Genomic DNA, 12,326 nt, shown 5'->3' on the forward strand with positions numbered 1-12,326 from the left:
GGAGCGGGGCTGGAAGTACGCAGGGCTTTCTTCCCGGACACCTGAAGACATCACCCCAGCGGGAGGATGGCGGCGGTGATTGGCCGGTGCTGCGGGGTGCTGGGGGCTGCGCCGTTGGAGCGGGCGCGCTCTGCCCTGGGGGCTTACACCCAACTTACGAACCGGCGGCCCGCTCCGAGTCGCCGGCCGAGAAGGACGACCTGTCTCGCCTGCAGAGAGAATCCCCGGAGGAGCTTCATCTCCGGGACTCGCAGGGCGTGTTGCAGAAGGGAGGGGCTGGGCAAAAAGGGGCATTCCTGCCGGCGGGAGCGGGGCCGGCAATCCCGGGAGACGGTAACGGGGGAGCCGTTATGCAACAGGCAGCTAGCGGGGCTTTGAGGCAGGAATCGGAGGAATGGGAGGATAAGAAAACAGATACAGGCGAGGGGGGAAGTGGAGCCTCGAAGGTGATGACAAGAAGTTTAAATGCACAGGAATGCACAAGGTGGGGAGGGGACTTTCAGAATGGTTGAAGGGAGGGATTGTGGGAGGCTAACTGGGTGGAGTTTTCTACTCCGCGTTTGAAATAGTTGCAGAGAAATTTTTCTGTAGGTCAAATATGTAAACTAGGTGTCCTTCCGGAGGTGGAATGGAATTCCTTCTAGAGTTCTAGAAGAGGAATGGGCAGGATTTAAAACTTAACAGGGAAAAGGAAGAGAGGGGAAAAACGATTAGATCTGATGTGCTTCAAAAATACTTTAAAAAACAATAGAAATACATAATGTTAAATGCATGGTAATAGTTCATTAGGATTGAGGTTGAGCAATAGTTGTATGTTATTAAGATTATTAGTAAGGATATCACAGAGATAGGGACATCCAAAACAGTAATAGATTTGAATAATTTGGTGATTCATGCAACAACATAAAGTAGAACTATGCAAAATATTAAAGAGTTTTTTCCGCTACCACTTTTTATTATTATTATTTTTTGAGACAGAGTCTCAAGCTGTCGTCCTGGGTAGAGTGCCATGCGTCATAGCTCACGGCAACCTCCTACTAGGGCTCAAGCCATCCTCTTGCCTCAGTTTTTTTTTTTTTTTTTTTTTTTTTGTAGAGACAGAGTCTCACTGTACCGCCCTCCGGTAGAGTGCCGTGGCGTCACACGGCTCACAGCAACCTCCAACTCTCGGGCTTACGCGATTCTCTTGCCTCAGCCTCCGGAGTAGCTGGGACCACAGGCGCCCGCCACAACGCCCGGCTATTTTCTGGTTGCAGTTTGGCCGGGGGCTGGGTTTGAACCCGCCACCCTCGGCATATGGGGCCGGCGCCCTACTCACTGAACCACAGGCGCCGCCCTTGCCTCAGTTTTTCTATTTTTAGTAGAGATGGGGTCTTGCTTTTGCTTAGACTGGTCTTGAACTAGTGAGCTCAAGCCGTCCACCTGCCTCAGCCTCCCAGAGTGTTAGGATTACAGGTGTGAGCCACGTTGCCAGGCCCCGCTTTTTATTCTTAATACAGAGAAAGAGATAGCTTCATGGTTTACCTCTGACTTTTGCTTAAACTTATTGAACTATATAAATTGTAAGTATAATTAGTAACCCAAAGGCTTTTATTTATTTTTTTATTTTATTTTATTTTTAACCCAAAGGCTTTTAGACATTAATTTAAAAATGATATAGTCCAGCTGGGCCTTGAGGCGGGCACCTATAGTCCCAGCTACTTGGGAGGCGGAGGCAGGAGAATCGCTTGAGCCCAGGAGTTGGAGGTTGCTGTGAGCTGTGATGCCCCGGCACTCTACCCAGGGTGACAACTTGAGGCTCTGTCTAAAAAAAAAACAAAACTTATGTAGTCACAAGAATGTAAATTTTGAGAGAGTCTCACTGTGTTGGCCTCTGAAGAACCCTGTGGTGTCACAGCTCACAGCAACCTCCAACTCTTGGGCTTAAGCGATTCTCTTGCCTCAGCCTCCCGAGTAGCTGGGACTACCGGCACCTGCCACAATGCCCAGCTATTTTTTTGTTGCAGTTGTCATGCTTGTTTATCTGGCCCTGGCCAGGTTCGAACCCGCCAGCCTGGGTTCCCTCTACCCACTGAGCTATGGGTGCCACCCAAGAATGTAAATTTTGAATGAGTGAAAACAGACATCAACTGGCCTGGCTTATCAGGAACTGGCAGATCTGAGAGAGTGGTAATGCCTTAAGTCAGTGGTTCTCAATCTTCCTAATGCCTCAATGTATTTTAATTGTTACAAAGCGATCACGACCCACAGGTTGAGAACCACTGCCTTAAATTCTACTTTGGCTTTCTTCTAAGAGGAAAGGAGTTGAGAAGTGAGGACCTTTTTTGGACACTTGATCTTAGCCAAAAAGCCAAGAAGCTTTATTGGAGACAACCTACCACGGGTTCCAAACTAAGGTCCATTAGAAAGGAGTTAACCGGGCGGCACCTGTGGCTCAGTGAGTAGGGCGCCGGCCCCATATACCGAGGATGGTGGGTTCAAACCGAGCCCTGGCCAAACTGCAACTAAAAAATAGCCGGGCGTTGTGGCGGGCGCCTGTAGTCCCAGCTGCTCGGGAGGCTGAGACAAGAGAATCATGTAAGCCCAAGAGCTAGAGTTTGCTGTGAGTCCTGTGACGTCATGGCACTCTACCAAGGGCAGTAAAGTGAGACTCTGTCTCTACAAAAAAAAAAAAAAAAAAAAAAATAGAAAGGAGGTGATTACAGGTGCTGAGCTGATGCAGTGGGAGGCTGATAGTCCTCACAGGCCTTTGCATTCCTTGCTTTATTGCATATGGTCAGCCCTTTAAATAATCCTTGCACATAACTGGTATCTGTTATGGAGAATAGGTGCTCTGTTCCACATACAGAAGTTCTCTTATAGTAGAGTGGTTGAGTTTTGTGCCAAGGGAAACTGGAAAAGATAGTTGAAGATGTTCTGAATTGGGAAGAAAGTCATGATCTCTCACACATTTTTCTTTGAAGATAACTTCAAAAAAGACTTCATTATTTTTTGTAACTCTCTTATGCTTAATAACAAATCCTGAACATCACTGTTGACTTCATAAAAAGGTTAATATAACTAAGCCATGTAACTTAGCCAGACTAGATATAGGTCCATTTGTGTAAGGTATTGGAAAATTCATTCAGAATATTCCTCCAGATTTATTTAAGAAATTGTTGAAACATAAGTTATACATTTTCCAGATGTTTCCTACCATTTGGGGATTATGGTTGTTTTTTTTTAGTCAGTCTAAAAGATACGGAGTTACAACTAGTGTTGTCAGCTAGTAATATGAGATTTATTTATTTCAAGAATAATGTTAATCAAAATACGTCTATGTGGTTTTTTTAAACAGTCAATTTCAGAAAAATTTTAATGAACTGAAATATTCCTCTCCCACTCCTTTGGAAATATTTCATAACATATATTCCAAGAGATGAGCCTGTATTGTTTTAAAGTTTCAAATGTAGAAATATATCTATAGGAGTATTTCACATTTCAATAGAAATAAATATGGAGAGCTACTTTACCAGACTCTGTTTTTACCATGTGTATCTTAGTTACGATTGATATGCGAATGTTTGATGGTTTATCACCTTTGAACTGAACATAGCCCTCACGGAGTATCTTTATTTTTAGAGAGTGAAAAGAGTGGAACTGAAACAGTGGATACTTAATTCATGGTTTAATCTGAAGACTTTTGCTTTCTAGAAAGACCTTTAAATCTTAAATATGCTCTCTATATGTATAGTTGTTTGATGTGGGAGGTGACTGTAGTGTTTCCTTTTAGATAAATTGGTGATAACTGTTTTTATGTAAGAGTAAGGGAGAATATAAAGTTTTCTCTATCTTGCAATTCCAGCAGAATGGTGATTTTTAAAAGCTGAAAGCAGCTCAGAGGACAGTGTCATTAACAGTACTGGCTGCTAAGAAGGCTTACTACGAGTTATATGATGTGTTAGGCAGTGGAGCAAGACATTCTTGAGCAGAAGGAAACACTAGGTAATTCAGTAGTGGCTAGTAATAGCTAAACAGTCCATTTAGATTGTTGCTATGAGGCTTTTAAATGCCATTGATCAGGTCTAAGAGAATGATATTTACTAAAGTTCTAATTCAGCAGTTTATTTTCATAGGATGGAGTGTATTAGATAGACAAGAGATAGTTCCTTTGAAGTAAAAGGTGACAAGAACATATATATATATTTATTTTTTTTGCGACAGTGGCGAGCCAACATATATGTTTTGATAATACAAAGTTTCTTAAAGAAATTTATAATCTTAAAGGAAATGTATATGTACTAAAAGTGACTGTTAAAAACTCTCATGGAGGAAAAATCATATATGAGCTAATATAATACTTTCTGGCATCTTTCTTGACTTTTTCTAATATTGAGAAGGTCAGTGGGCCATTATTTGACCTCAGAAAGTAAAAAGCAGCCTTTTGATGGTTGGGTGGAAGAGTGTTCTTTTCTTTTCACTGAGTGCAGAATGCAGAACTTCCGTTTTTTTTTTTTTTTTTTAAGAGACTAAGTCTCACTTTGTCACCTTTGGTAGAGTGCCGTGGCATCACAGCTCACAGCAACCTCCAGCTCTTGGGCTTAGGTGATTCTCTTGCCTCAGCCTCCCGAGTAGCTGGGACTACAGGTGCCTGCCACAACGCCTGGCTATTTTTTTGTTGCAGTTTGTCTGGAGCTGGGTTCGAACCTGCCACCCTCTGTATATGGGGCTGGCGCCCTACTCACTGAGCCATAGGTGCTGCCCCAGAACTTCTTTATATAAATATTACCATATTACGTACAATGTTGTTTTCCGATGGACCAATTAATCTTTACCAAAGGTTAAACAAATAAGGAATACAATTATTTAGTAGTACAAATATGGTGATCCCTGTGTTTATGCAATAAGCATTTGGAAGCCTTTTAATTCTGAGGTGTTCAGCTTTGAGAAAATGCACTTGAGAAAAGAGAGACTTCATTTCCGCTTGTAGCAAGAGTTATCCTACTTCTTTAAAGTTAGAATCAATAATAACCCTTATGTCCTCATGGTTTGTTTTGTTTGGAGACAGGGTCCTGTTGTCCAGGCTTGAGTACGGTGGCATGATCATAGCTTACTTAACCTTGAACTCCTGGGCTTAAGTGATCCCCCTTCCTTCTGCCTCCTGAGTTTAGTAGCTGGGACTATGGCCTGTACCACCACACTGGCTAATTTTTAAAATTTTTTTGTAGAATAGGGACTCAGTATGTTGCCCAGGTTGGTCTCAAACTTGCTCCCGCCTGGGCCTTCTAATGCATTATGATTATAAGTGTGAGCCACCATTCTTGAACCCTCGTGGTTTTGAATAACGAAACCTAAATCCCCAAGATGTACAAAATGATCAGTTTATCTGAATTACCTTAAATTTGAACAGTGAAGCCATTCTCAGTCTTTTCTTTCCCCCTCTCACATGGAGATAAATACTAGTGAACTTTTCCCTTTTTTTGCTATCTTTAGAAATTTAAGTGCTCTAATTACCCCCAGTAATTATGATAGAAAAGTAATGTTTGCTTTATTTGTAGATGTTTCTGTTTTCCAATGAGGAATGCTAGAGAAAGTATTTATTTCCTTTCTTTTTGCAATTGATACAAAGATGTAGGATTCTCTATAGAAATGAAGATTTTTTCCCCCCAAGTTTGTTTAACTTCTTGCCAGAGCTACTTGTGTTTAAGTACAGACTGGGAATAAATTTCTGTGATGTCAGCTAAATTCTACAAATGTCTGTGTGCCACCCAGGTGCTAAGATACTACAGGGCGTCCATAAAGTTCTTGTGCAATGTAAAATAGCCAACTATTTTAAACAGGAACTTTATGGCCATGCTGTATAATGGAGGCTGGGCACAGTGGCTCATACCTGTAATCCTAGCACTCTGGGAGACCCTGTCTCCAATCCAAGATGGGTGGATTGGTTGAGCTCAGGAGTTCAGACACTAGCCTCAACAAGAGTGAGACGCTGTCTCTTTTTTTTTTTCTCTAAAATAGAAAAAACTAGCCAGGCGTTGTGGCAAGGTACCTGTAGTCCCAACTACTTGGGAGGCTGAAGCAAGAGGATTGCTTGAGCCCAGGAGTTTGAGGTTGCTGTGAGCTGTGGTGCCATAGCACTCTACCCAGGGTGACAGAGTGTCTCAAAAAACAAAACAAAACAAAACAAAACAAAGATACTATAATGGGTTCTCAGTGGAGAAGAGAGGAAGAAATATCAAATAAATAAATAAAACCCATTGTCATACATGGAGTATTAGAAATATACTCAAGGTGAAGAAGAAGTTCTGCTGAGGAGAGAATGGAGTCATTAGTTCTCTCTAGGTGGGAAGGAGAGAATGGAGATGGGCATATGGGCAGCTCCATAGAGAGGGTATTGCCTGAGTAGAGTTTTGCAGAATACTTGTCACGTGAAGAAGATGGAGAAGGACATTTCAGACAGGTCTCAGAATTGTGGAATAGTGGGTGTTTGGGGAGGGCTACAAGTAGTTGGGACACAGAGTGGAAGGCAGTGGGGGATGAAGCTGGAGAGATAGGTCAGTGGAAATTTCTTTTTTATTAAAAAGAACAGAAATAGCCTGTTATAAAAATAGATCAGGCAGATGTTGATCTTTAGAAACTTCTTATATTGGCTGTAGCAATTGTTTTCGCTTTGAGATAATTTGACTTCATAATATATGAACTTCACATACCTAAGTTATCAGATGGAACAGTCAATTTTTGAAACATGACAGAAATGGAAATAATATTTGTGCAATATTATCTTGATACTTGTGGTATTTGGGATATTAGGTAGAAGTTTAGGACCCTAGGGAAACATACAAATTTGCATAAAGAGGCATGCACAAAAATTTACTGCAGCATTGTTTCCAGCAGTAAAAAATTGGAAACAAACTAAATGCCATTACAGGAGAATGAATAAAGTGCAAGTGTGTTCATATAATGGGATATTATTCAAGTGAACAAATTTGGTGTATTAACATAGATATATCTCTAAGCCAATTTTGAACCACATAAAATGCAAATATAAGTATGTTAAAGTTTAGATAAAATTTTAAATTAGGTGAGACTATTATATATAGTTTATAGCTACGTCCATATATGGAAAATGCATTAAAAATGCATGGAAAGATAAATACTAAATAGTGAGCTTTTTTCTGGGGAGAAAGGAAGGGGATGGATGGGTTTGTGGTGGTGTGCCACATAGCTTCAGCTGTGCATGTAGGAATAAATCGTTAAATATTCTTTTTAGGAATAATGATCTGAACTAAATGTGGCAAAATGATAAAATTTGTGAAAGTTGGGTTGTAGGTACTTAGGTGTTTTGTTATTCATGAGACTTTTCTGAAGACATAAAGGAGAGTCAGAGAAGTTGATGGATGGAGACACAAAAGCTTGCAATGAAGAAAATTAAGTTTTTCCAGGTCAAAAATGGGCTTGATGGAGGTGAAATGCTCCTCAAGAGGAGGAGGTGCTTCAGCACAGTGGGGTGAAATGAAAGAGGTGGGGTGAGAACCGAACACGTCTAATTCAGTCAGATGTTCCAACTAATGATTTCTTTTTCTTGATATTTTTTAGAGAAATATGAAACGCAATGGAAGCAGAAATTGTTTGAATAGGAGGAGTAGGTTTGGTTCTCGAGAAAGAGACTGGCTGCGAGAAGATGTGAAGAGAGGCTGTGTTTACCTTTATGGAGCAGACACTACCACTGCCACACCAACCACCTCGTCCTCCTCTTCTTCCTCCTCTGACTTGCATCTTGTCCTTTGCACAGTAGAGACACCAGCATCAGAAATATGTGCTGGAGAAGGCAGAGAAAGTCTGTATTTACAGCTCCATGGAGACCTGGTCAGGTGAGATCTGAGTTTTACCATTTGAATTCTAGTGCAATATAAGTAATACGTGTTTCTGGTTAGAAGTGAACTTTAGGATTTTAATTGTGCTGGACCTGCTGTTGATTATGGAGTCATTAGGCTTGAAAAAAGATTTGTCCTTGAAATGTTGACTTTGAAAACTCTTGGCAAAGGAATATTTGAGAGTTCTTTCATTGTGAATATACCACAGGTCAGATATTTAAATGAGAGATTCTTTTCTTTCCACCATTCCCTACTACCCAGACCTTTCTTTTCTTTTTTTTAAAAATTTCAGATTAATATAAGGGTATAAATGATTAGGTTACATTGTTTGTGTTTGTTAGGTAAAGTCCAGGTTGTAGGTGAACTGTTCACCCAGGAACTGTGCCACATACCACTACATTGCACATGTTAAGTGAGAACTTACCTTCTCCCCCCTGCTTGAATTTAATTGTGTTTTTCTCTTGTGTGGGTAATTGTTCATCTACTGGTTTCATACTAGTATTGAGAATATCGGATACTTGATTTTCTTTTTTTTTTTGTAGAGACAGAGTCTCGCTGTACCGCCCTCGGGTAGAGTGCCGTGGCGTCACATGGCTCACAGCAACCTTTAACTCTTGGGCTTACGTGATTCTCTTGTCTCAGCCTCCTGAGTAGCTGGGACTACAGGTGCCCGCCACAGCGCCCGGCTATTTTTTTGTTGCAGTTTGGCCAGGGCTGGGTTTGAACCCGCCACCCTCGGCATATGGGGCCGGTGCCCTACTCACTGAGCCCCAGGCGCCGCCCCGGATACTTGATTTTCTATCCTTGTGATACTTAAGAGGACGTTCTCCAAATCCGTCCAGGTACATACAAAGGCTTTAAAATCTCTATCTTTAAGGCTGAATTACCCAGGCCTTTTCATGAAGATAGTTATTATTATCAGTTTCTTAGGCATCCTAGCAATATTCTGTGCAATTGTAAGCATATAAGCTTTTTAAATATATTTTAAAAAGCATTTTTAAAGTAATGGTGCAGTAGCGCACACGTTGTTGACTTAGTACCTTGTAGAGATCTTTTCATGTTAATATTTATATAATTGTCATTTAATGGCTGTAGTCATATTCCATTTTATGAGTCTATCATAATTGTAGGCAGTCTATTAATGAGCAATCTAGTTGTTACCAGTTTTTTAGCACTATAAGCAGTGCTGCAGTGAATATCCTTGTACCTTTGATGTCTTTCATATGTGGGCAACTATCTACATGATAAACTTTTAGAAGTGGAATTTGCTGGGTCAAAGGATATAAGCATTTATGATTTTGACAAATAATTATAAGATTTCTCTTTAAAGGAGTTATATTTTCATCAAAAATATAAAAGTAGGGCTGGATGTGGTAGCTCACACCTGTAATCCCTACACTTTGTGAGGCCAAGGGAGAGGATCACTTGAGTCCAGGAGTTCCAGACCAACCTGGGCAACATAGTGAGACCTCATCTCTACAAAAAATTAAGAGGTCTGGTGCATACCTGTAGTCCTAGCATACTGTAGTCCCAAGAAGGCTGAGGTGGGAAGATTGCTTGAGCCTAGGAATTCAAGGCTGCAGTAAGTTGGATTTTTTTTTCTTTTGTTTGTTTTTGAGACAGAGTCTCACTATGTCACCCTAGGTAGAGTGCTATGACGTCACAGCTCACAGCAACCTCCAACTCTTGAGCTTAAGCGATTCTCTTGCCTCAGCCTCCCAAGTAGCTAGGACTATAGGTGCCCAGCACAATGCCCGGCTATTTTTGGTTGGAGTTGTTGCAGTTGTCATTGTTGTTTAGTAGGCCCGGGCTAGGCTCAGTGTATGTGGCTGGCGCCCTACTCACTGAGCTGCTGGCACCAAGCCTGCAGTAAGTTATGATTGTACCACTGAATTCCACTCTGGGTGACAGACTTAGACTCTGGCTCTAAAAAGAGAAAAAAAGAAATGTGTGTGTATTTATATATATGTGTGTATATGTATAAAGTATGTTTACTTCTTCACTTTCTCCAAAACATGTTAGCATTAAATTTTATATATAAATATAGACATATATGCATGTGTGAGCACGTACTTGCCTGCAAACAGAAATGACTGTTGATAGTTTTTAAATTAGAGAATCTTGAGATCAGTATTCTAAGGGTAAATCTTTTTCCAAGCTTTGTTGACTTAGGGTTTTGCAAATCTGGTGTGAATTTTATTTAGTTGTTTTAATTCTCATTTATCTTAATGAGTATAAGTTGACCATATTTTTCATAAGTTTAAAAGCTATTTGTATCTTGAAAATTTTTTATATAAACATGAAGAAAATATTCCTATAGTAGCCTTATAGTATATGAACTCTTTGGGTTTTTTTGTTTGTCTGTTTTTGATATTTTTTTCATATGAACTCGAAAATTTGGGCTTTACTCATTCTTTGAATTAGATGTCAAATAGGAACACTTTAAATGTCTGACCAGTCCTCATTTTCTGTAACAAAGAAATATCCTGAAACAGAATTTAAAGCTTTGGGTTTCATACTGTGCGGAGTGAGAAAGGAAGTTCCCACTTACACCTAAAAGTGTGGTGATAATAGTAACACCTTTTGCTAAGCTAAAACTTGATGTCATTTTGGAAGTGGAAACTGAGGTCTCCTATGTCTTCCTTGTAGGATTTGTATTAATTCCTGAAAAAGTAGACGATCATTTGAATGTTTTCTTTGTTCATCAGTTAACTACATTTCCTAAATCCATTTGTGAAACAAAAGGATCAGACTGGGTGATCCTTAGGCTTTTCTAAATCTTAACACTGATTCTGATCTAATTTTATCAGGCGGAAAGCCTTGACCTAGATTGTGGCTGGTAGTGATTGAGTTCACTTATTTAAGCATCTGACTTACTCATTTGGATAGTAATGTTTATGTTTACAAAGATAACAGAAATGTGGAGAAAACCCCACTGGAATTGGCTTGTTACTACTAGTTGTGTAATTAGTAAGTGGCATAGTTTATTTATTTATGTGAATCTACACTGTACTTGAAGTGAGGGAGTTGTCTCTTTTTAGTCCTGTAGCTGTGATCATTTGTAATGAAATAGTTCTTTGATGAAATAATTGATTAGAAAATAGTGAAAACACAAACTGTGGTTTGAAAGGATGAATATCCTAGCACTGAGAGGTCAAGGTGGGGGAGGATCATAGGAGGTTAGAAGTTCAAGACCAGCCGGGAGAAAGACCTGGTCTCTACCAAAAATAGAAAAAATTAGCCAGGTGGGCGGTGCCTGTGGCTCTAGGAGTAGGGCTCCAGCTCCATATACCCGGGTCAAACCCAGCCCCCGGTCAAAAACTGCAAAAAAAAAAAAAAAAATTAACCAGGCATTGTGGCCACACCCCTGGAGTCCCAGCTACTCGGGAGGCTGAGGCAGGAAGATTGCTTGAGACCAGGAGTTTGAGGTTGCTGTGAGCCTAATGAAGCCACTTGCACTGGGCAACAGAGTGAGTTTCCATATAAAAAACAAAAAACACAAACCCCCCCTCAAACTCAAATCTCTTACCCAGTTAGGGATGGTGGTGACAGCTTCAGCTAACATTAAGTGCTTTCTTGTGCTGGTCAGTGTGCTTAGTGCTTTATGCACATTTTCTCATTAAGTCTCACAGTAATTCCAAGGGAAGTAATTTTCATTCTTTTCCGATGAGGAAAACTGAGGCTTTGAAAGAAATTCAGTAACCTACTGAAGGTCAGGCAGAGACTGCCAGGTAGCTGGAATGTCTGACTCATTCAAGATAGATGATGGACTTCGATCTGTGTAACAGCCCTCTCTGAGAGGGACTGGCACCGCAGTGTCCTTTACTGAGTTTAACTGTTTAATTGTGCTTCTTTCAAGATCTTTTTTAGATCAAGATCTTACTCAGCTGTCAATTGCTTAACTTCAGTCTTAAATTATCTAATGCGAGGAGTAGGTACTTTCCTTGTAATACCCCTTGGTAAGATAACGTGATAACGTTAAGGCATTATTGTTTTGCTGGTCACTGAAGAAATTTTGGAAAATGAAAAGGTATAAAGAGGAATAACAATCTTTAATGTTTATGCTTTATGTAGATTACCTCATTTAAGCTTGACAACAATCCTGTGAGGTAAATACTGTCTCCATTTTATAAATGAGAAAAACTAGGTGTCAGAGGGTTAAGCATGTTAAGCGTCTCACCTAAGAGCAGTCAGCTATTTAAGCATGAGAGGTGGAGTTTGAAGCCTGGCATTCTGATACCAGATACCATCCTCCTAACCTAAATATTGACAGTACCATCTTTTGTCTTAGATCTTTTTCAGTCACACATACTGTTTACTAATTACATTTTTGAGCTCATACCATATATTCAGCTTTATAGTCTACTTACTTCACTTAATGGTTCATCTTAATTTTATCATGCCATTAAAAATTCTTTAGATACTAGTTTTAATAGGTATAGAACAGTCTACTTTATGGATATACTATAAGTT

At 40.1% G+C, this 12,326-nt stretch overlaps 1 protein-coding gene across 1 annotated transcript in view; it reads left to right on the forward strand.

The window, feature by feature from the left end:
- PHLPP2 (PH domain and leucine rich repeat protein phosphatase 2) overlaps positions 1-12,326 on the forward strand; it is a 69,142-nt gene that overhangs the window by 549 nt on the left and 56,267 nt on the right. The window contains exon 2 of the mRNA XM_053606287.1: positions 7,576-7,850. Coding sequence (XP_053462262.1) covers positions 7,576-7,850 — 275 coding nt within the window. The remainder of the gene's footprint in view (positions 1-7,575; positions 7,851-12,326) is intronic.

This window comes from Nycticebus coucang, chromosome 2 (assembly GCF_027406575.1).
Source record: "Nycticebus coucang isolate mNycCou1 chromosome 2, mNycCou1.pri, whole genome shotgun sequence".
Classification (NCBI taxonomy): domain Eukaryota; kingdom Metazoa; phylum Chordata; class Mammalia; order Primates; family Lorisidae; genus Nycticebus; species Nycticebus coucang.